Below are 25,836 nucleotides of genomic sequence, written 5' to 3' on the forward strand. Positions count from 1 at the left end.
TCTTTCCATCTTTCATTGAATCTAATTTTACCAAGTACCAAATAGTGATCGCTTCCCACATTGCGTGACGTCAAACTTTTCACATCCACTATCTGTTTATGGTGAATATTTCTGTTTGTGACCACATAATCTATCGTTGATCTATGTCCTCTTGTATTTTCAAACGTGTATTTGAGTTGAATTTTATGATACAAAAATGTGTTGGTTATCCTTAGTTCGTTTAATGTGCAGAATTCCACCATTCTCTTTCCGTTTTCATTGATAACTCTTTCATTAAACCTTTGTTTTATTCCTGGTATTACTTCGTCTCCTATTCTGGCATTGAAATCTCCCAATAATATAAGTAATTCATTTTGCTTCACTTCTCTTTCCACTAATGTTTGTAGCTCATCATAGAATTCTTCTTTATCGCTGTCAGGTTTGCAGTCTTCTGGTGCATATATCCGTATTATGTTAATAATTTTGCTGTTCACCCTAATTTTTACTAAAAGTAATTTCTGAGATATGTACTGGCACTCTTTAATTTGATCTTTATATTTTGTTTTGATCATTATTGCTACACCTTCCTTTGCTCTTTCTTGTTTCGGAACCCCACTATATATTAGTAAATATTCTCCAAGCCGCGTCTGTCCTTTACCTTTCATCTTTATTTCCTGTAGGGAGCAGATATCTATTTGATATTCTCTCAATTCTCTTTCTATTTCCTGATCTCGGTTATTTAGGCTTTTTATGTTTCACGTCGCCACTCTCATTATATTTTTCGTTTTCCAGTTCGTCGTCCTTTTTCTCGCCTTTGTCGTTACCATATTTTCTATCCTAGTCCGAGGCTCGTCACCGGTTCTTTGAGCTTTTTTTTATTTCTATATATAGCAGGCTGTTAACCTAACCCTACAACCCTCCGGGCTTGGGACCGGCAACATCACCCACCAAGCTAATCGATCCAGCTAGTGGGCAATGCAGGCGGAGTTTAATATTAAAAAAAGTTGTTTAATATTATTTTGCTAATTAAATAATTTCATCACAGAATGCATACAAATCTCATTTGACTAACAAGAATTCAAATTCATCTCTCCAAATACGTCAGTATAAGAACACATTTCATATGAAAGTAAAAGGCGGGATCTACTACAGGGAAGATTATAATATGTATCACCTTGCACTGCATCAGGGATACCAACTGCTTAAAAGCGCCAAATTTAAAAAATAATGTTTTGCATAATTTTTTGAAGGTTTATATAAAGTTTCCGAATGTATCTATGGTCATTTATCAACGAAATATTCGTGTACAGCGACCTCGAGTACACCTAAGTAATGACTGTCGACTGATTTAGAATGAAATTGACATAAAAATCCAAAAACCCTCGAGTAATGACTTTTAACTGATTTCAAATGAGAATAACATAAAACTTCAGGAAAACGAGGTTCACCCTGGTCACCAGGTAGCTCGAGGATCATCGCCGTCATACTATTCGTGTTCAGATATCTCAAAAAACCCCAGGTAATAACTTTCCACTGATTTCAAATGATAATAACATAAAACTCCAGGAGATGGGATCCACCCTGGCACCAGGTAGCTCGGGGACCATCCCCGTTATCATATTCGTGTCCAGTGACCTCAGAAGTCCCCCGGGTAATGGGGGCATTTTTCTTATGTACAAAATGCAATTTTCATTTTACCACCATGAATTTTGTTCACAAACTTTCCTGCCACTTTCTCGAATTGATTTCAAAAAGTTGCACAGCCATTCATCTTGCTGCGGAAAATTGGTACGTTTAGTCCTTTGTAGTGCCTCATTTCCTCTCCTAATCGTACTTAGTATTCCACCGATCAATTATAGCACGGCAAGATAGACATACAAAATTTCGCATAAAGTTAAAAATTGGTACGAATATTTGGTACAGCATTACAGATGAAATCTGAAAAGTTCCAATGAATTTTACATGTGCCAAAAACGTTATTCAAGGTCAAAGGTGCACAATAGGTGTGTTGCAGTCAAACGGTAAGTTTTATTATAAAAAATAAATCAGACAAAAATTGTAGATCATGCAATTATCTATAAAATTGTCTATGTAATTTTCTAGTAAGACAAACCGTTTCGGAGGTATAACGACTAAAAAAAAGTTGAATAATATTTGTTCTTCATAATATGCACACGTGTTCACCCCACCTGTGAGGTAGTGTACTTAGTGCGTTTTTTAACGTTGTGTCCCCGGTAGGCCTATTCTACGATCTATTGTGTAGTCCAAGCGGGATCTGTTTTAAATTGGACATTTTCCATCATAGTCTATTTCTCCAGTCGCAACCCTTGTGCTTAATTTTTTATTTAACAAAATCTGAAAAAATCGAAAATTTTTGCTTTTTGCGCCTATAACTCGAGAGATATTGCTGGTACAAAAAAACTTATAGAAGGTAAAAATTTCATATTTCAGTTTTACATAATATTTGAGTAGAAATAAATTGAAAATTTAATGTTTACTGGTTAAAAAGTAGCAACAATTGGGAAAAAAGTTCAAAAAAATATAGTTTGTCCTTTATTTTTTTTCGACCACTTGGTTATAACTTACAGCCTTCATATTCTGCATAGAAAAACTTTATAATATGACTGAAATATGTGCTAAATTTGATTAAAATCGGTCTAATGGTTTTTGCACAATAATTTTGCAATCTAAGGTCTGCAAAAAAATTGCAAATTTTGAAAATTATGCTGCGCCCAAAATAATTACTTAATTAGTCGAGGTTCGAGCTTTCAAACGCACTTTGAAAAATTGAAATTGGGCAACTAGGCGAACCTAGGAAATTTTTAAACAATTTTTTCAAATAAAAATACATTTTTAATTTTAATAAATTAATAATTATTATAACATTGCTAAAATAAATTAAATTAAAAATAATTAAATTAATTAATATATAAATTAAAATCACGGGTACTTTTTTTCAGGAATTAGATTCTCACCGGCTCTGGCATTGGCTTTTTCTACAAAAAGTGTTGTTATCGCACACAATATTATCAACCACATTGTCCTATCACTATTCAAAATAGTTAAATTTCAGTAAACAACATCCTATACTCTACTATTTTAAACGAACTGCTTCCCATTCGCACAGGCATCTGGTCGATTATAAAAAAGATAAGATAAGATGGGGCCAAATTTTGCCGAATTTAAAGCATTTTACAATATATGTTACCGCGACTATACTATTGGAAATTACGAAAGCGTATTCTTAACAAATTTATTCATCTGTTTCGTACTCGTAAAATATTCCTGCTTCTTCTTCTTGTTCTTTTTGTTGTTTTCCTTAGTTCCGTTGGATTAAGACTATAATCTGCGATAGCAAATCAGTTTAGTGGAACAAGTTTGTAACATCACTGAAATTCATCAAAATGCATTGGTTAAAACCTTTTAACATTTTGTGTACAAACGTAAAGGAATAATACACATACGACTGCTTGTTAAAAAAATAAGATTTATTTTTTCAAGATATTTAACAAAGATAAAAAATGATTTTTAGTTTTCCGTTGAAGGCAAGTTTAAATAAAATTTCGTATATTACTGGCAAAGGATTATTATACGACGACACAGGAAGACTTTCAATTGCAATTGCAACTGGTGATAAAAAACGATTCCTAACTTCTCTTTCTTTTTTAGCAAAGAGATCAGTAGTCCAAGGTCGCAATACATTGTGGCTTTCTCGACATAATAGATTTGTAGGATTATCACTGGTAATTTTGTACCAAACCGTTTCAATTTTTTTAGTCTTGCTTTTCAGTAAAGCTGACTCGACTATAGTTAAGTCATTAAAATCGGTCCTCTTAAGAAAACACATAATAAATGGCTTAGAAATCCATATCGCAGGATAAGATTCTGTGTCGGCTAATTAAAAACTTTTGCTCCACAGATGTAAAATATCTCATAGTTACCAGGTACGGGTACAATGCAATAGTACGCGACTTATTATTTTGTCCTATACATCGGACTGACCAAACAATTAATTTTCTGCGTTAGGCTTTCACGGCCATCGTCTAACTTGTTAAACTGTCTGTTCGGGCTGTTAGGCCGTTGCCTTCTGAGATTAGTTCTGGACGTTTCGCCAACACTAGGGGTTGGCATCTTCTGGAGATGTTACTGCTTCGCTCGTAACCTGAAAATGAGCATTTTCAATGTTCATTTTCAATTTTCATTTCAATGGTCATTTTCAGGTTACGAGCGAAGCAGTAACATCTCCAGAAGATGCCAAGCCCTAGTGTTGGCGAAACGTCGAGAACTAATCTCAGAAGACAACGGCCTTACAGCCCGAACAGACAGTTTAACAAATTAATTTTCTGTCTGTTTTTTCTACGGGCTTAAAGTTAGTGGTAAAATACTTCAGTAGGCAGGATGTTGTTTCAGCTGAACCTCTTATTGCTACAATTTCATGCCATAGGTACATAAAACCCTCATTTGTACGCATATTATTATGAATTGCTTGATTATAACACGAATATTGACGTTGGTAGAATATGTTAGAATATTTTAGCTTCGGACAAAATAGTACTTTTTGTAGATCTGTACATAGAACAATAATATTGGAGTTATTTGGAGCTAATTCAATATCCTCATTTAAGGTAGCATATGCTTGTTCTGATTTTCCTTGGTGTAGTTTGCTTTCGATTTGAAGTCTCTGTATTTCGGCCTCATCAGCAGGCAGTGTGAAAATATCAAAATACAGAACAATTAAAATAATCATTGGGAGCGTCCAGCAAACGTAAAGCAATGCAGCGGCGCAGCGCTTTCATGCTAAATAGCAGTAAACACGATCTTAGTATTAACCTCCGCGTTCGTATGACATACTGCTATATCTTTCCAGTGCTACTGTATGGAGTGGCTACTGTATACTTAAACGCTTGGAAGCTTTTCAGATACGCGCTCGGAAGCCTTTGAGATACGGGTATACAAACGACTACTAAAAATCAGCTGAGAAATAAGGACGGCTGATCCAAATAACACAACTGTTAATTTAATAAAGAGACGCAAGCTGGAATATTTGGGTAACATTATGTTAACAACAATGTAAATGTGGTGCTGGTAGAAGAACATCATGGCTGAAAACTCTAAGATAATGGCATGGAAAATTAACATCATTATTTAGTGCTGTTGTTGATAGCAGCCCTGTTAATAACAGCTGCTATTGATAACTATCGGTAAGGATCTAGGAACTAGAAAAAGAAAAAGCAGTAGCCATGGAATTTCATAATTATTAGTTCGGCAGCCGTTTTCATTAGGCATTTCAATAACATGTTGATTAATGTTAAGAACTATCAAAGCTACTGCTGTGGCTACTGCTATTTATCATAAAAGCACTGCGTCGCTTTATGTTAGTTAACCGCTCCCATTGACTTCATTTGAGCGCAAATTTTATAGTAGATATCATCGAAAACAGACGAACTGTTACAGATAGATATACAAAATGAAATTAATTGTCATTTTTATTTGGATTTGTACTTGAGAAAGGCTACTAGAATGACCGAAATACCAGTAAAAAGTAATTTCCAGATATCTGATTTAATTTAGCAGCTACGATTTTTATCAACATTCAGGAAACGATACCGGATTTGTAATATTGAACCAAAATTAATTCCGGATTCGTGAGCTACGATCACCAAACCAGTAAAATCATACATTTTTGAAGAAATTAGACAATTCTTAATTCTTCCCGCCATGTTCAATCGGTCATAGTTCGTTTTCTCAAATAAAAAAGAGTAGAGTAGGAATTAGAATGTGCAAAATGAGGAGAGACTCTAAAAATACCTGAAGGGTCAGGTATTGTCTAGACAATATTTGGTCTAAAAATAGTTCAGGAGTTATTTTCGATTGAACACTGGTCAATTCTAGTTAGTGGTCATTTCCAGCAGGACATTGATTAGTTTAATTAATAACATAATTAACGACATTAATTATTTCTGGTTGGACAGTGCCCAGCCGACTTTAATCAAATTGGGCTGGACATTAGGCCGGCTCCACACATGGGATCCAACGTTGGCGTCAACGTTGGGTCAACTGTGTTCCCACGTTCGGTGAGGCATCCACACATTGGGTTGACTATTGGGGCGATATCAGTCTGTTCCCTCTGGAGCCAACGTCAACATGTACGACATAATTGCAGCGGATACGACTGTCGTGATAATGAGTGCACATGATTATGTTTTGCTACCAGGCGAAGGCCGCCGCGTCGAAGAAGATGGCGGCGATATATGGAAGTACATATTTTAAAAGTTACATGACCACACGACGGTGGCCTATTAGGAAAAAATGATCTATATTTCAAAATTACAAGCATATATTTTTGTAAAATATTTAGAAAGGTACTGAAAAAAACCAGATATATGTATATTATTTATTTTATGTAAGAAATAGCCTTTTGAGCAAAAATCCCGTTCTGATAGTCCACAGTCGTGTATCGGAGTGTTAATCCTAAACAACTCAACGGAGGTGACTCAAGTCGCTGAAGATCGATTTTTACATGTTGTAAATTTGTTTTTTAATACCACCACGGAATGGAAATTTTCTTCGATAAAGAAATTTTTATTTTCTAAAAAGAATACTGTGTAAAATGGCAGCACAAGCGTTTTAAAAGAAAAAAGAAGACTCATGAGGACTCTTCTCATAAACTGCGGCTTGTCATTGGTTTATTGTCTTTTGCTATGCTAGATTGTGCAAAATTAGGTAATTTTGTAACACTGCTGTAGCGCCAATGTGTGATCGGCAATTGCCGATATTGGCAATTGGTGCCAATGGGATTGGCAATGGGATTGGCACCAGTATTGGTGCCAATCCCATTGATGTGTACGCAAAAACCGACAGTCCACGGAAAACTCCCAACGTTGGAGCAAGTCATAAAAACGTTGGCGCCAACATTGGCTCCAACACATTTTTGTCGGTACACACATTGGACGAACGCTATTGGGGCCAACGTTGGCCCCCATGTGTGGAGCCGGCGTTAAGTAAATTGAGAATGAGATTTTCCCCAAATAAGCAAAAAAGACATTATATTAGTTTGTATTATTAAATATAGACAATTAATTACATAACTCCATTATCGATGGTCATTGATTACTGAACATTAATTTTGAATGGATGTTCATTTCTGGTTGGCTGGACGATCATTCTTGGTCACAATGCATGTTGATTGTATAAATTAAGAAGTCATTTCCCGCCAAATATGAAAAATAATTCCCATTTTAAAACAGACGGAAATGCAAAAAACCATATGATTTTCCATTCCCAGCGTATACCGAACTTCACATCTGCCTTAAAACTAAACAACAAAAAGCTTGCTTTTACAGAAACAATAAAAACAATTAAAAAAACATTCTTAAATCGTAAACTTTTGTAAAGTTTTGTTTTAAACACACATGGTTCTACACACATGGTACTTTATTAATATCAAATTTTATAACCAGCGTAGAACAGGGGCGACCTAAGATTTATTTTGATTTAATAAACCTTTATGCAATCTATTTTTGAATTCATATTTTTTCAAAGGTAAAAATTATTGAAACTAACCGTGTAATGAGGAATAAATAAGTCAACACCGCATACGTTGTTTTTAAGCTATAAAAGAACAAACAGCACTTAAGGCTATTTTATCGGTGCAACAAAAACCTAGGGACAGTGTTTTCTCTGTTATTTACCGACAAAATGTCTCGAAATTTGGACACGTTATTCGAAATTATGTTGCTTTTAAACTGATGGTTTTACTTTTTTTATTTTTTTGAAACTTCTGTTGAAAAATTGGATTATACTGTTTAACGTTCTATTATATACAAACTTTTTACGCCCATCACTTGGAAGAGTTTTTTTTTCTGTAATCGTTGATTTTTTTCACCTTTCTGTGTCCAGTAATAATCGAGAAAAGCGTGTTCCAACTTTGAAGAAAATTGCTAAAAAATACTGAAATCTAATAGTGAAACTTGTTACTCATCATTGGCGCTTAGTTTCATCGTTATCGCCTTCGTGACGTCAAATTTCATGACATGAACGTACGGTCAGTTAGTTCGCTTGAATCAGAATCCCTTTTCAGTTATCCATTCTTGTATTTTCTTCATCAACTTGCTTACTGTTTACAGTATTCTTACCTATTTTGAAAACATCGAAATTCTTTAGTTTACGGGTATGTTTAAGTAATATATTATTAGTTTAGTGGTATAAGTTACAAGTTATTTAGTTTTACGCGCATTTTTAAGTATTACATTAGTTGAAAATTGAAAAATTTTTATACTGAAAATATGTTTTTGAAAATTGAGTAGACCAACTTTTTCCAGCAACAGCGAAAAAGTGAAGTGGTCCATTCTGAGGTAGTTTTTGTAATCATCCTCATCAATGACATTGACCAATTTCGTGTCACAATAGTTCACACGGTCAACAAATAATTTCTTTATCCAACATTTTTTCTCCTTTTTTTCAAATGATAAGGATAACAAGCACAATACTGCCATTTTCCTCCTCCTAATTATATTTTGGTAGTGTTTATTCGATACATTTTTTGTGTACACCGTCGTGAAAACAAACTAGAACTGAAGTTGGACGTTGCACCTCTAGTTGTATAGCAAGTCGGAGCGTGAGTGGAGACGAATATCCAACTAGTAGTCCTACTAAGTGGGACCGCAAATCGGAACGTGAATGCCCAGCTTAACGGTGACATTGGTTTAATACGTTTAAAGTGACAGGTGTATAGTTCAGATACTAAAACATCCAATTTCTGTATAAATATTTTGGGAGCATCCTTTCCTTCATATTTTATTAGTTTTGAGAGTGATACGTCATAGTTGCATTTAAGGTAAAATGCAAACGAATATGCTTGCTGTTCAGTCCTTTTATAGTCCATTTCCATCATATTGATAGCACATTATGTATGCAAATCCCTAAACTGTTGATACGGGTGACTCAATGAAAAATAGATATTTGTCAACAAGGTTACAGAAGTATATAGGAAAACAATTTTAAATTGAGTATGACCACCAGGTATAAAGGTTGAAGTAATGTTCGTGAAATCGTTAACATGTGTTCAAATATGACAGGGGTTGGAGAAGCAACAATTTATAGATTCCCAAAAGAAAGAAAAGGAGGAACTGTTTCATCTCCCAAGAAGAGTGGAGGGAGTAAACCCTTGGAAATTGAAGAAATACATATAAGCATGATAAGACGCAGCGTCCACTCATTTTTTTTTAACAAAGAATTTCCAACATTGGACAAAATCCAAACATTAATTAGAGAAAACGAAGAGTTACCAATCATAAGCAACAAGAAATTATGGGGACTATTGAGAGAGATGAGATTTCGTTGGCAAAAGAATAGAAGAAAATCCGTTTTAATTGAAAAAGATTACATTGTATATTGGAGACGAGATTATTTAAGAACTATTAAAAAGTACCGAGAAGAAGGGAAAACAATTTTTTATTTGGACGAGACTTGGCTAAATGAAGATCATACTGTACCATATCTATGGGTTGATACAAATGTGAAAAGTTCCCGTCAGGCATTCATCGAAGGTGTATCTACTGGAATAAACAATATTCCCGTTGGAAAAGGACGCAGACTCATAATAATGTTATGATTTTTATTTCAAGGTCTATTTAATTTATAATGTCTTGTTCTTATCTTAATTCATTAAAAGGCACAATAATTTATATCAATTTATTTAAACGAATAATACACATAATTTATTTAGGCGAGCGTAACAACAATATCGCGAGCGCGAATCTTCTTTATTAACTGTCCCTCCATAACCAAAATTCCTCTATAAATATAAAGTCCTGTTATTCGAGAATGAAAACAGTTGTTTCTCGAAACACATCGAACATAGACCGCTGTTTTGCTGAAAGGCCTTCTAGACAGAGCGGCGAATTGTTCTCAGAACCGGTATGGTTAAATCGGCTTGTCTCCAGAAGGTTCGAATTGTTGTTTTTATTACAAAGGGGGACCCATCGTGTGTCAGGTAGGCATTACCTAAAAAATACGTGAATGAATGAAAATATTAGTAATAAATATATTTACGGTTTTGGGTCAGAATTTATCGTAACATTGCCCCCCTCTTAAAAGATTGTTCCTCCTGGAACCTTGTCGGGACTAGAACCGGAACGGTATGCTGGTATCGGCAACTGGACCCTCTTTTACAACTTCCAGTTGTATAAAAATGACAAGGGACGGTTTTCTCTCCGCACCAGTAACTATGCGGATTGCAACAGACTAACACCTGGACTTCGGTGTCTTTAAAGATCTCTTCCACCATATTTCGGATAACCCTCCAATCTAATTGGCGGCACTCCAACTTTGGCATGGCTAACTTTTGCACGTCGGACTCCAGTACGTGCTCTCTCAATTGAAGTAAGGCTTCCCATACATCTCGGTAGGTAGGTTGGTCATGGGCAGTGTCTTTTGTTACCAGGTAGAAAAGGTAACGTGATGCATCTTGGAGTTTCAAGGTTTTACCGGGAGCTGGCACTTGGCATTGAAGTTCTGCAACTCGACCAAACTTCCTTCGAAAGACGGATGCCAACCCTGGTGCGTCTTTGATACTGGCCGGGATGGTAAGGGCCAGCGAGTAGTCATCGGGGAGCGCGAGTAGATCTTGCTTTTCTTCAGTGGTAACACCATGTCTCGCTTTACCGGTACCTCCATAGGCACCCATGAATTCCTCAAACGTGAGGTCAGACACATCGTGGATTTGGTTTACTTCCACTTCTTCATCTACGTTGTGGTCACCTTCGAAAGACGCCAACCGGTTATGGTGTACTATCATCGGCTTTCCCCTCGGAATCTTGCTTATTCGGTAGATGACATCGTTGATCTTCTCCATAATGAGGTATGGACCTTCCCAAAACTGCTGCAATTTGGGAGAACAACCTTTTCGCTTCTTGGGATTATACAGCCATACTTTGTCGTTCTTCTTAAAGCAACCCTTTTCGGCTTGTGTATCGTACCGTTTCTTCATTCTGTCGCTAGCGATCTGAAGGTGGGAACGGACCAACTCATGTACATCGTCCATTCTTCTTCGTAATTCGATCACATAATCTTCACCTGCTACATCTTCTCCAGGTTTACATCCAAACTCGAGATCACAAGGTAGTCGCATTTCGCGTCCGAATAGGACTTTGGCTGGTGTCTGGCCTGTTGATTCGTTAACAGCAGATCTGTAGGCCATTGTGAAGAACGGAAGGTATTGGTCCCAGTCTCGCTGATGATCGGACACCATCTTTGTCAAATACTTGCCAACTGTCCTATTCATTCGTTCTACCATACCATCCGATTGCGGATGATACGCGGTAGTTCTTGTTTTCTTCATGCCTAGTCTATCACATATTCCTTGGAATAGATCGCTTTCGAAGTTCCTGCCTTGGTCACGATGTATCTCCAAAGGCACTCCAAATCGGCTGATATATTCGTGGATCAACTTATCTGCAACGGTGGCGGCCTTCTGGTCGGGAAGTGCGTAAATCTCGACCCACTTAGTAAAGTAATCCATTACTACCAGCATGTACTTGCCTCCATTTTCACTTTCTGGAAATGGCCCAGCGATGTCCAAAGCTATTCTTTCAAACGGGCTTCCAACATTATATTGTCTCATAGGAGCTCTCCTTTTTCGGTGAGGCCCGTTACTCGTAGCACAAATAGTACATTTCTTACACCAGTCTTTTACGTCGTCGGAACTGTTCATCCAATAAAACCGTTCCCGAATTCGCTGAAGGGTTTTTCTTACACCAAAATGCCCTCCCGATGGACTGTCGTGTAACTGACGAAGTACTTCGGCTATTCTGCTCTTTGGGATCACCAACTGTCTTCTCTTCTCTGAACCGTCATCATTTTCCAGGACTCGTTTGACCAAGCCATCTTCGATGATAAATGAGTCCCACTGGGCCCAATACGTCTTAACTACTGAGCATAGGTTTGATATTTCCTGCCAAGGTGGTCGACGGTTTTCCTCTTTCCATTTTCGGATTTTCTGTATAACTGGATCTCTCTCTTGTTCTTCCCTGATCTTAGTAGGCGTCCAGTCGTCGTTGACAATCGTCGTTCTTAGCACTGCTGCTTCCTTGGATTCCGTTTTGTTGCAGTGGGAACACTCTGCTGGGCATGGCCTTCTGGAAAGAGAATCAGCGTTTCTGTGGCTAACTCCGGCCCGGTGCTCAATCTTAAAATCGTATTCTTGGAGTCGTTCGATCCACCTGGCTATCTGACCCTCTGGATTCTTAAACTGCATCAACCACTTAAGGGCGGCATGGTCGGTTCGGATTAGAAACTTTCTGCCATAGAGGTATTGATAGAAGTGCTCTACTGATTTAACTACTGCTAGAAGTTCTCTTCTCGTGACGCAATAATTCCGCTCAGGTTTTGAAAGAACTTTACTAAAATATCCGAGGACTCGTTCCTGTCCTCCTTGAACCTGAGACAGCACTCCTCCAATTCCCACATTACTTGCATCCGTATCTAAGATAAACTCTCCTTCTGGCAGTGGATACCCTAAAATTGGTGCTGTTATTAGATGTTTTTTTAAGGTCTCAAAGGCATTTTGGCAGTCTGTATCCCAGCGGTATTCTCTTGCTTCCTCTGTAAGTCGCGTTAATGGCTTAGCGATATCTGCAAACTTCTTAATAAACCTCCGGTAGTAAGTACATAGTCCAAGAAAACTTCTCACTTGATGTTTGTCAGTTGGTTTTGGCCATTCCTTAATGGAATCGATTTTTCCCTTATCCACGGCCACTCCTTCCTTACTGACTATATGACCCAGATAATTTACTTTACCTTGAAATAGCTGGCACTTCTTGGGGTTTAGCATCAATTGGGCAGCTTTAAGTCGATTAAAAACGTTTTCTAAATTCCTCAAATGATCTTCGAATGTCTCCCCCAAGACGATTATGTCATCTAAATAAACCAGGCATGTTTTCCAAGATAACCCTCTCAACACATTTTCCATAAGCCTCTCAAATGTCGCAGGAGCATTACAGAGTCCAAATGGCATAACGTTGAATTGCCACAATCCAGATCCTGTGGTGAAGGCTGTCTTTTCTTTATCTACTGGGTCCATTTCTACCTGCCAGTATCCAGACTTCAAATCCAAAGTAGAAAACAATTTACTTCCAGCCAATGTGTCCAATGTGTCATCGATCCGAGGCAGAGGATAACTATCTTTCTTGGTAACGTTGTTCAGCAAACGGTAATCCACACAGAACTTCGTCGTTCCGTCTTTCTTCTTAACCAGGACCACCGGAGAGACCCATGGACTCGTAGAATGTTCTATCACCCCGTCTTTCTTCATTTCCTGAACAATCGTTTCAGCTTCCTCTCTCTTCGCCTGTGGTAATCGTCGAGCTGTTTGACGAATTGGCTTAGCATTACCAGTATCAATTTTATGCTTAACAACGGTAGTTCTTCCCGTCTTTCCTCCTTTCGGTACGAAAATATCACGATACTGCCGAAGAAATTCCCTTAATTTCCTTTTCTCCATCTGATTTAGAGACTGTCCTGCAACTGCAACCATTTGGTCGAATTTGTCGTTGGAATTATCAGATGTTGTCGCCTGACGAATTATGGATGTCACAGGTACACAAGTTCCTACTTTTGTCTCTTTCTTTATGGTCACTGGGTAGTCGTTGACATTGATAAGTCTCACAGGAATTTCTTTAGCCGAAGTCACCAATTCCTTTCCAATTATGATTCCACGGCCAACCTCATCGTCGTGGTTCCAAGGCTCCATCATAACAGGTCTCCCTTCGTCTACAATTCCCTGTAGTCGCGCTACTATGATCGTTTCGCTTCTCGCAGGCACGACTGTATCTTCTGTAATGGCTGCTTGCACAGTGTTGTCATTATGTGGATGGAGAAATACCTCCTCGTTGCCAACTTTGATTACCTTATTCTTAAAATCCAATTGGAATCCATGCATATTCATTACGTCCATTCCTAATATAACATCCTCTTCGATGTCAGCAACTATAACAGTATGGACAAACTTTTCTGCCCCAATTCCCAATTGTACCTGGATTTTTCCATGAATGTTGGCATTTTCACCTGTAGCGGTCCGAAGTCGTAACCTCGTTGGTAACAGTTTCTTTCGGCTGTTTATAACTGTCGGGCGTATAATGGTTCTGGTCGCTCCGGTATCCACCAACAACGTATGCTTTTTACCATTTATGTCTCCATCTACATATACACTATCTTCACGACATTTCAAAGAAGCTATTAGTATAAGAGGGTCTTTGGAAGAGTTCCGGGTCGAAGCTGCCCCCCTAAGGTTGACTCGTTCTGGTTTTCCTGATGGTGAGTTTCTTGATTTTATGGTCTTCTTTTTCTTGCATGTCATGCTTTTCATCAAATTAAAGAGCTGGTCAAGTTTATCTTCATCTCCTTCCTCTTTTACAGTCCTAACTTTACTGTAACCGCCAGAGGCCTGCGTAGCTGACTCGTATTCGAGGGCGGCGGATAAAACATCAACCAGCGTCTTGTGACGAGCTAATCGTAGTGTTCTCTGCATTTCATGATCACGAAGACCATCAATAAACGTTTGAACGGCCAACTTTTCCATCATGTCTTCGGGAGCTGTTGGATAAGCATATCGTACTAATCTGGCAATATCTACTTCATATTCTTGAAGAGCCTCATCTTTCTTCTGTCTACGATTTTTAAGCTGCGACTGATATACATGCTCCAAATGTTCGTGGCCATATCGCATATTTAACCTCTTCTTCAGTTGTTCGAAATCATCGGTCTCCTCTACGGCTATGGTCTGAAGCACATCTAAGGCATCTCCTCGAAGAGCGTGTTAAGATTGTGATTCATTCACTTAAAAACTAAGCCGGTCCTGTGTGTGGCTGAACTCCAATGACGGCAGTGGCGCATTAAAAGAAGTGTAAAAACAACCGCATGCGCAAGAAAAAAGACAGAGGACTTTTAGAACATTACAATTTTTGGTTACATTAAAATAAGACATACATATTTCGTTTTAATTATATTAGTTTATGAGTACATTCAGTAGTGTTAATAAAATCTCAAATATAGTGCAATCACCAGTTTTTTATTACTACAGTCCATCTATATTGAAGTCAGAATTACCATTTGGTCCTTCGAGCCGGATAAAATTGGATTGCAGCTTGAGATTTTGCACGTGGTTTATGGAATGGCGCCGGTAATACAAGTAGGTCAAATCCATTTTACCTAAATTCCTGTCGTTGTAGAGTTAATGCTGTTTCAATTTGCAGTCATTTAACAATTGTCTATACATATAATACAATATCAATTATCAATACAAAATCAAATATATAATATAATATCAATTCTACTTGTAAAGCTATTTTCAATGTTTTTTTCCATTTAAATGTGTATGTTTTATTTCCATTTTTATTATTCTTTGAGTTTAATATTTCTATATTAAATACACATAGCTATTATAAGGGTATCTCACTATTATGTTCATGTATGATATCGAGAATTAAACCATTAAACACAGTTAAACGCAATTATAGTCATCTCAAATTCCTAAGGCAAAACAACAATAAAAAGTGATTATAAACAATTACAATTTTAATATTAACATTAACAGCTACTTCTTATTTGCTGTAATAAATATATTGGTTATAATTATAAAAGTTATCGATTTATTCATTGAGCTCTAATAAAGTTGGATCTATTACTATTATATACTAAATAATTATTCTGCATAAAAGAATACAGGATGGCCGCTAATTTAAATGCAAAGATACGGAAGCGTGGAGGTATTAAACATAAGCTAACTAAATTTCAAAACTATTTTGAACCATTATATAATCGATTTCTAACAAATCAAGAATTTGATAATAAAGAGATAATAGAATTAAAAATCAGATTAGGTAAAGTAGAATCATTAGAAACGGAATTTGAAGAGATTCAAGCCGTGATTGAGGACATTTGTCCAGACGATGAACTTGAGGCACAACGTGAAGAGGCAGACATATTTTTAAACACTCTAATAGATTGTGTAGCTAGGACACAAGAGGTTGTTAAAAAGATTGAAAGTAATTCAATTCCCCAAACCTTAGGGTCAGTAAATAATAATAGTCAATCTTTTAACGAAAATGCAATTAAATTACCACCCATTAAATGCCCTTCTTTTAATTGTGAATTTAATAAATGGCTAGAATTCAAAGATACATTTGAAGCACTTTTTCATAACAACCTTACGCTTTCAGAAATTCAAAAATATCACTATTTAAGGTCATGCTTAGGTGAAGAAGCCTTGAAAATTATCCAAAGTTTAGAATTTGCAGCACATAATTACCAGGATGCCTGGCAGTTATTGTGTGACCGATTTGACAATAAAAGATTGTTAGTTAATAATCATTTAAAACATTTATTTGAAATTGAGTCCTTACCCAAAGAATCAGCAGTAGGGTTAAGAGGGCTTATTGATTATGTAAACAAGCATATTAGGGCGTTAAAAACATTGCAACTTCCTACTGAGCATTGGGATGCTATGATTGTTCATATGATTTCTTTAAAGCTAGATAAAAATACAAATCGGGAATGGGAGCAATCACGTACAGATAAGATGTTGCCGAGTTTAGCTAGTTTTTTTGAGTTTTTGAAAAATAGAGCAGATTTTTTGGAAACAATAGAAACAAATAGCACTAGAGAAAATAAAGACACGCGACTAAGTGGTCATAAAAGTAAAACACGTCATCATTCATTTTTAGCTAGCAGTTCAGAAAATACTTGGGAACTAAAATGTAATTATTGCAAACAAAAACATTCTATTTATACTTGTGACCAATTTTTAAAATTGTCAGTAGCTGAAAGATGGCACAAAATAAAACAATTGAAACTGTGTACTAATTGTTTATGTCATGGCCATTTTAATACACACTGCCAGAAAGGAAACTGTAAGTTTTGTAAGGGTAAGCACAATTCATTATTACATCATAAGAAATCTAACTCCTTTAATAACAATTCTGCTGATAATCAAAACAATTCTGAGGATTTTGTTAACTCAGAATCTAAACAAAGTGATCAGTTCAATGGGTCATCCATTATTTGTGGTAATACTGTATTTAATGACAATTATGTTATTTTACCTACTGCAATTGTTGATGTTCAAGATAAGACAGGTAAATTTCATAAAGTCCAAGCCATCTTGGATGTGGGTAGTCAGTGTTCATTTATATCTGACAATTTGTGTAAAAAATTAAATTTGAAAACCAATCGCATTGATGTATCAGTATCTGGTATCGCTGGTATTAATTCTAATTTACGGTACAAATGTGAGGTACTAATAAAATCTAATATTCATAATTTTCAAACTGTCCTAAACTGTATCATTGTTGAAAGAATCTCAAGTAATTTACCATCTTGTAACTTCGATATTTCTAATTGGCACATTCCTGAAGGCATTGCACTTGCTAATCCTATGTTTAATTGTCCTAGAAATGTTGATCTATTAATTGGAGCGGATTTGTTTTGGGAGATTGTACTAAATGAAAGAATAAACCTCGGTCGAAATCTACCTCATCTAGTTAATACTGTCTTTGGCTATGTAGTATCAGGTCCGATAAATATTCCTATGAAAAAAGAGGTTAATTGCAATTTTTTAATAAATGACGATCTTCAAAAGTTCTGGTTTGTCGAGGAGATTCATCATGAACAGAAACAGATGTCACAGGAAGATTTGTTTTGTGAGGACTATTTCAATAAAACAGTTTCTCGAGATCCTTCTGGAAAATTTATTGTTCGTTTTCCACTAAAATTAGAAGCCACTCAATTAGGGGAATCAAAAAACTTAGCTGTTAAAAGACTGCTGTTTCAAGAGAAAAAATTGGAAAAGAATGATGTTTTAAAAAGCAAATACTCTAAATTTATGGATGAGTATTTAAACTTGCAACATATGAGGCAATTAACACAAAAGGAATCCAGTCAATTTCGATGTTTTTTACCCCATTTTGCTGTTTTCCGTGAAGACAGTCTTACTACTGACGTTAGGATTGTATTTGATGGTTCGGCTAAAACCGATTCTGGGATATCATTAAATGATATCCAATATACTGGGCCAGCCATTCAGAATGATATATTTAAAATTATGTTGAGGTTTAGACAGCACAAGTTTGTTGTAATTGCTGATGTGGAAAAAATGTACCGTCAAATTTTGATACACCCTGAAGAAAGATATTTACAAAACATTCTTTGGCGACAAAATCCTAATGAGGACCTCGCACCATTTGAGTTGCAAACAGTTACTTATGGTACGACTAGTGCTCCCTATTTGGCCATAAAATGCATAAAACAATTAGCTTCTGACTATAAACATGATTACCCAATTGCTAGTGAATTGATTGACCGTGACATGTATGTAGATGATTTAATAACTGGCTTCACCAGTGAAGAACATGGAATAGAAATTTGTAATCAAATTTCGATGATATTAAAATCAGCTTCATTTAAATTAAGAAAATGGGCTTCTAATAGCCAAGATATTTTAAAGGGTTTACAAGATACATCTGATGAGTTTAGTATATTGGAACTAGGAGAGAGTGATAGGCTTAAAACTTTAGGAATTCAATGGATTAGTAATACTGATGTCTTAACATACAATGTTTCAACATCCAGTAATAAACAACCTATTACTAAAAGAAGTTTACTTAGTAATATTGCTAAGATATATGACCCTTTAGGTTTAATAAGTCCATGTATTATTCTAGTTAAGATATTAATTCAACAATTATGGTTGCTTGATTTAGATTGGGATGATGAACTACCACGAGACCTGCTCAATAAATGGGTAACATTTAAATCAAAATTGTCTGTTCTTAATAAAATAAATATTCCCAGGTATATTATGTGTGATAAAATAGTTCACATGGAGCTGCATGCCTTCAGTGATGCTAGCAAAGATGCTTATAGTGCAGTTTTATATGTTCGAACGGTTGATGAAAATGGAACAGTGTATGTCAGATTGCTATGTTCCAAAACCAGAGTGTCACCTATAAAAGTATTAACGGTTCCTAGATTAGAGTTATGTGGTGCTTTAGCACTAGCTCGCTTAGTCAATCAAGTGTCAAACGCACTTACATGTCAATGTAATGTTTTTTATTGGTGCGATTCTCAGATAGTATTGTGGTGGTTGAATACAGAGGCCAATAAACTACAAGTTTTTGTAAGCAATAGGGTCTCAGAAATTCAAACGCTGAGCAATATATCGAATTGGAGCTATGTCAATACTAAAGAAAATCCTGCTGATGTAGCATCTCGTGGCATGTATCCAGATGAACTATCCAATTGCAAGGTATGGTGGAATGGACCCTCATTTTTATATGAAAAACCATTCTGGCCACGATTATTTCAAGCTGGAGATAACAAGGAGCTTCCAGAAATCCGTAAAATTTGTCACACGCTTGTTGTTACCGAACAATTATTATTGTTTCAACGGTTCTCCTCTCTTAATAGATTAAAACGAGTTTTTGCATATTGCTTACGCTTCATTACAAACCTAAAGGAACGTACAAGGACAAAAGGTCCTCTTAGCGTTCTAGAGATGGAAAACAGTATGTTATGTTTAACTAAATTAGCACAAAAGGAAAGTTTTAAAAATGAAATTTCTATTATTAGTCAACAAAAAAAATTTGCCTCATAAACATAGGTTACTTTCTCTAAGTCCATTTTTAGATTCAAACAGTTTTCTGAGAGTAGGGGGTAGACTTAAAAATTCCTCTTTGTCATTTGATGAAAAGCATCCATATCTCCTAGATGGTAAACATTTATTCACTAAATTAATATTTCACGCCGAACATTTACGATTACAACATGCAGGTCCACAACTTTTATTGTTTTCAGTACGTGAGAAGTTCTGGGCGACTGCTGGCATGTGTCTTGCCAAGAAGGTGGTACGAAATTGCATACAATGTTTTAAAAATAAACCTAGACAAACCGCCTCAATCATGGCTGACCTCCCTAAACATAGGGTTCAAATTTCAAAACCTTTTGCAAATACTGGAATTGATTACGCTGGTCCAGTACTGTTGCGTGATAGAAAGGGCCGACCTTATAAAACTTATAAGGCATATATTTGTTTATTTATATGTTTTGCCACTAAGGGTGTTCACATTGAGCTGGTCACTGAGTTAACGAGTGAAGCATTTCTTGCTACATTTAGAAGGTTTGCCGCTCGACGTGGTACTCCTAATCATTTATATTCCGATAATGGATCTAATTTTGTTGGAGCTTATAAAGAGCTGCAAAAGTTATATAAGTTTTTAGAAAATTCTCAATCTGAGTTTGTTACAATCTGTTCACAGCAAAAAATTTCGTGGCATTTTATTCCACCAAATACTCCACATTTTGGAGGTCTTTGGGAGTCAAATATCAAAAACATTAAACATCATCTCCACAGAGTAATAGGAGAATCTATTTTAACATTTGAGGAGTATTCAACACTATTAACGCAAATTGAGGCAACATTAAACTCTAGACCTTTGTATCCTATGTCCTCAGATCCCAACGATTTAAACCCAATTACCCCTTCTCACCTATTGATTGGACATGCTCTCACATCACCTCCTGACCCACTATATGAAAGTATTACAATTAACCGGCTGTCCAGATTTCAATTATTGCAGCAAATGAATCAAAGCTTTTGGAAAAGATGGTCCTGTTTTTATCTATCTGAACTGCAGAAACGACACAAATGGAAAACTGGGAAAATGGATGTCAATATTGGTGACCTGGTCGTCGTAAAGCATGATAACCTGCCTTCTATTAAATGGATTTTGGGAAGAATTGTTGATGTCCATCCAGGCGATGATGGTGTAGTGCGGGTAGTGACTATAAAAACTTCGCACAATACTTTTAAACGGGGCGTTTCGAAAATTTGTCCGCTCCCTTCTCCTAATGACGATGTGTTTTGATAAGAATTTTTGAACATGCTGTTCAAAAGGGGGGAGTATGTTAAGATTGTGATTCATTCACTTAAAAACTAAGCCGGTCCTGTGTGTGGCTGAACTCCAATGACGGCAGTGGCGCATTAAAAGAAGTGTAAAAACAACCGCATGCGCAAGAAAAAAGACAGAGGACTTTTAGAACATTACAATTTTTGGTTACATTAAAATAAGACATACATATTTCGTTTTAATTATATTAGTTTATGAGTACATTCAGTAGTGTTAATAAAATCTCAAATATAGTGCAATCACCAGTTTTTTATTACTACAGTCCATCTATATTGAAGTCAGAATTACCAGAGCGATAGTCAGGTTTACAGCCTTTTCTTTTTCAGACCATCCATTCGCTCTTGCAGCTGATTCGAACTGTTTCATGTAGTTGTTCCATGACGATTTTCCGTCGAAAGTTGGGACTTTGACATGCACAGAACTTCCACTTCCTTCAAATTTCGGCCGTGTTTCCAACTTACATTTCGTCTCGTCTTCTTTTATCTCTGCTGTAATTGGATTGTTTCCTCTCTCTGCTGTCCCTGTTTCCTCCAGCTTCTTTTCCATCTCTTTCATCTTTTCTTCGAAGGCCGACATATCGGCAGCAACTTGGTTTTTTAACGAAGATATTCTATCGTCGAGGGCAGACATCTCAGAAGTGACTTTAGAGATTTCCGAAGAGATGTTAGCAGAAACTTTGCTTTCCAGGGACGAAATCTCGTTAGAAACTTTGTTTTCTAATGACGCGATGTCACCAGAAACTTTGGCTACATCAGAAGAAACTTTCGAAATATCGTCAGAAACTTTGTTCTCTAATGATGCGATGTCACCAGAAACTTTGTTCTCTAATGATGCGATGTCACCAGAAACTTTCGAAATCGACGAGAGGACAGCATCTTCAAATATATAAGTCTCTGGATCTAGTCCTTCTTCTAGCAAAGCGTTCTTTAGTCGTTGGACTAACTCAGCCTTTTTTCCGGTAGAAGCTAATTCTCTGTCTTCAAGATGTCTTCTTAAATTAGTCACTGTCAGCTCATAAATCGTAGCCATTTTCACAATTTATTTTATATCACACTTCTGCACCACTGTTATGATTTTTATTTCAAGGTCTATTTAATTTATAATGTCTTGTTCTTATCTTAATTCATTAAAAGGCACAATAATTTATATCAATTTATTTAAACGAATAATACACATAATTTATTTAGGCGAGCGTAACAACAATATCGCGAGCGCGAATCTTCTTTATTAACTGTCCCTCCATAACCAAAATTCCTCTATAAATATAAAGTCCTGTTATTCGAGAATGAAAACAGTTGTTTCTCGAAACACATCGAACATAGACCGCTGTTTTGCTGAAAGGCCTTCTAGACAGAGCGGCGAATTGTTCTCAGAACCGGTATGGTTAAATCGGCTTGTCTCCAGAAGGTTCGAATTGTTGTTTTTATCACAAAGGGGGACCCATCGTGTGTCAGGTAGGCATTACCTCAAAAATACGTGAATGAATGAAAATATTAGTAATAAATATATTTACGGTTTTGGGTCAGAATTTATCGTAACAATAACCCATATTGGAAACGAATACGGTTTTATCAATGGTGGATTATTAAGTTTTGCCTCAAAATCAACCAAAGATTACCACGAGGAAATGACTGCTGACGTTTTTGAAGAATATTTTGAACAAATGTTGGAATTAATTCCAAAAAATTCTGTCATAGTCATGGATAATGCTAGTTACCATTCAAGACTAGCAGAAAAATTGCCAACAACGGCATGGAAAAAAGGAGAGATAATCGAATGGTTGGATAAACACGAAATTGAGTACAAGGAGAATTCGACAAAAAAGGAATTATTACCTATTGTAAGGCAACATAAAGCAGCTTATAAAAAATATATAATTGATGAAATGGCATTAAACCGTGATGTAATTATTTTACGCTTACCCCCATACCACTGTGATCTGAATCCGATAGAAAATATATGGTCTCAAGTAAAGGGTGAAGTCGGACGCAACAACAAAACTTTTAAATTAGAAGACTTACAACAATTATTAGAACATTCCTTATCAAAAGTAACTCCAGAAAATTGGAAAAATGCTGTTAGTCATGCTCACAAGGAAGAAAATAAAATGTGGAATTTGGATAATATGACTGATGTAATGCTGGAACCGGTAATAATTAACGTTGGAGTTGAAGATTCCTTAGATTCTGAAGAAAGCAGTGAATCTGAAATGGAATTTGATTAAAATAATATTCATTTTTTTACAAATCGGCCCCTGTTACGGCCACAAATTATTTTACATATAACCAATAAAATAAACATCTTACATTTCTTGCAAATTCATTAGTACCTGTTAATCTCCATCACTCCGATACTGGCAACTTTATTTAGGGATTAGTAACCCTCAAAACTATTGTATTCTATTCTGCTTCAACCTTTATACCTGGTGGTCATACTCAATTTAAAATTGTTTTCCTATATACTTCTGTAAACTTGTTGACAAATATCTGTTGACGAACATTACTTAAAGGGCGTTGATGTACAAGTGCAGCGTGTACATTTAATATTATATTTTTCTCTCTTAGACTGAAGACACCTTTAAAACTACACTTAACCGGGATAAAACCTGTTGTCGACGTCATTTTCAAATGCAAATAATAAAATATCGACACCAAAAACGTAGGTAGATAAGACATGAACAATGTACATCTACAAACTAAATGGAAGATGCAAACAATTTCTAATTTATATTATTGGCATAAGCTGTAATGTGGCATAAAAACTACTTAAACTATCATTAGTGGAGCCTTATCAGTAATTCCAGGTAATCGTTCAAAGAAGGTATTCTTTTTGTGTCAGGCGATAACTTGTATAGAAAACAATAATCACCTTTAAATTACTGTTTACATTAATTTATTTCGTAAACATTGAATTCTCTCGTTAATCACCCGTGTATAATTAACAATAATCGTGTGGCATATATACCGACGTTTTTTACGCACAAAAAAGGTATAGTGAGATTAGTGGACACTTATTTTACAGAAGATTTTTTAAAAGATAATGAATTGTTGACGGCATCTTAAAATATTAATTTTTTTTATTTATTTCAAAACATGTATATTTTCATATAGGGTGACGCCTATGGTTTTTTGACCTGTTGAGGATTTGCATACATAATGTGCTATCAATATGATGGAAAAGGACTATAACCAAATATGAATTTCCATGGAAAGGTTCAGCATGGTCTATAGGATTCAGCAAACTTTTAAAGTCAGCATAGATCACGGCTTCTCAAACTGTGCGTCGCAACGCCCAGGGGCTTCGCTGCGTTGTCCCAGGGGCGTCGCGTGTCAGCGCGATTTTTTAATACAGAAAATAGTCGATAGACACTTGAATTATCCGAAATTATTCAAAAAATTGTTCAATCCGAAAACTATCCGATGATCCACGAAATTATGCGAAAATCGGATAATTATCGGGTCATTGGCAACACCTGGAGTCGAGTGGAGTCCCCTTTTTATTTTTGAAACAAGCTTTTGTTTTGTTTTATTACGCACGCGGAGTTTTTTGCTATTAACAATGAACAATATCAAAAGAATATATAGGAAAGGAAGTGAAGAATTAGACGTGAGCAGTAATGTTAATGTAAGTAAAAAGAAAAAAAGAAAAAGAAGAACTATAGGAAATATGACGACCAATATTTGGATTTTGGATTTACCTGCATTACTAAAGGGAATGTAGAACTTCTACAATGTGTTGTTTGCCACAACAGTTACATTATGTTAATTCATAAATTGTAATAATTATTAAGGTCTAAATTTTGAAAATACATATTTTGAATTTCTACATTTTATAAAGAATATATAAATGATAGTTTTTACATAAAATAGGGTTGTTGGGTTAGGTTAATCTCTGTTCACAAATTGTTGAGAGCACGAAATATGCCTCAAACTCATAAAACGGTCGTAAATCATAGGCGTTCCTAAGGTGTTTATTCATTAAATAATAATATGTTTTAATACTGTTATATATAATATTGATAATATTTTAATACTAATATATTTAGCAAAAAAAAAAAATTAAAACTTTCACGACTAATGTTGGTTATTATATTATATTAATAAAAATAAGAATTTAACCATTAACAATTTTGTAAATAAGAATACCTTATCTCTTTGGATATTTCAATACTAATCTTCGCGTTTAATCACTTTACTAGAAAACCTGGAATTCATATCCGAAGGTACTATTCGTTGCAAGATAATTAAGATAGAATTCCCCAGATTTTAATAATATAATTATATTCGAAACTTAACTTGAAAGGGTGAAGTTATTACGAACGAAAACAATTTTTTTGTTTAGTACGTTTTTGATCGCATGTAATTTACGGCTCGTCGGTGTTTCCGCGTCTACGGCAGTAATTAGCGTCTCGAATATTTCTTTTGCGAATTATATGCAGTGCGTGAGTGATTTTTTATTCCATATACCTACGAACATATACGTACCTTTCGCTCGTGCTCGTTTTGTTGGATTGTTTGTGATGGCTTCATCATCAAGTTTTATATCGGTACTGTTGCGTACAGTCAGTAAGTCTGTCTATTCACCAAGAGAGAAGACTATTGTCCTGAATGTTCACGATGCTCTGGTTTCTCAGAATCCCACAAACACTGTTCGCAACATAGTCGAAAGTTGTGCCAACATGACTGGCGTAGGAGAGTCAACTTTATATAGGTTCCTATCAGAAAGAACAAAACACGGTATAGCTAACCCAAACACAAACGAAAACTTAAAGAGAGGGAAAAAGCCTATTGAAATTGATGAATTTGCCAAAAATGGTATTCGAAGGAAAATTCATGGATTTTTTTTCAAAAAAGAAATACCAAACCTAAACAAAATTTTACAAGAAGTTAGAGACGAC

General features: G+C 35.8%; 1 protein-coding gene across 1 annotated transcript; it reads left to right on the plus strand.

Annotated features, from left to right (window-relative positions):
• The first annotated feature begins 6,730 nt into the window (after positions 1 to 6,730).
• On the plus strand, positions 6,731 to 20,897 carry LOC140448814 (uncharacterized). Its single transcript, XM_072541934.1, has 3 exons — positions 6,731 to 6,980; positions 15,816 to 19,538; positions 19,660 to 20,897. The coding sequence occupies exons 1-3, from the start codon at positions 6,731 to 6,733 to the stop codon at positions 20,895 to 20,897; spliced, it is 5,211 nt and encodes a 1,736-aa protein (XP_072398035.1).
• The last annotated feature ends 4,939 nt before the right edge of the window (positions 20,898 to 25,836 follow it).

This window comes from Diabrotica undecimpunctata, chromosome 8 (assembly GCF_040954645.1).
Source record: "Diabrotica undecimpunctata isolate CICGRU chromosome 8, icDiaUnde3, whole genome shotgun sequence".
NCBI lineage: Eukaryota > Metazoa > Arthropoda > Insecta > Coleoptera > Chrysomelidae > Diabrotica > Diabrotica undecimpunctata.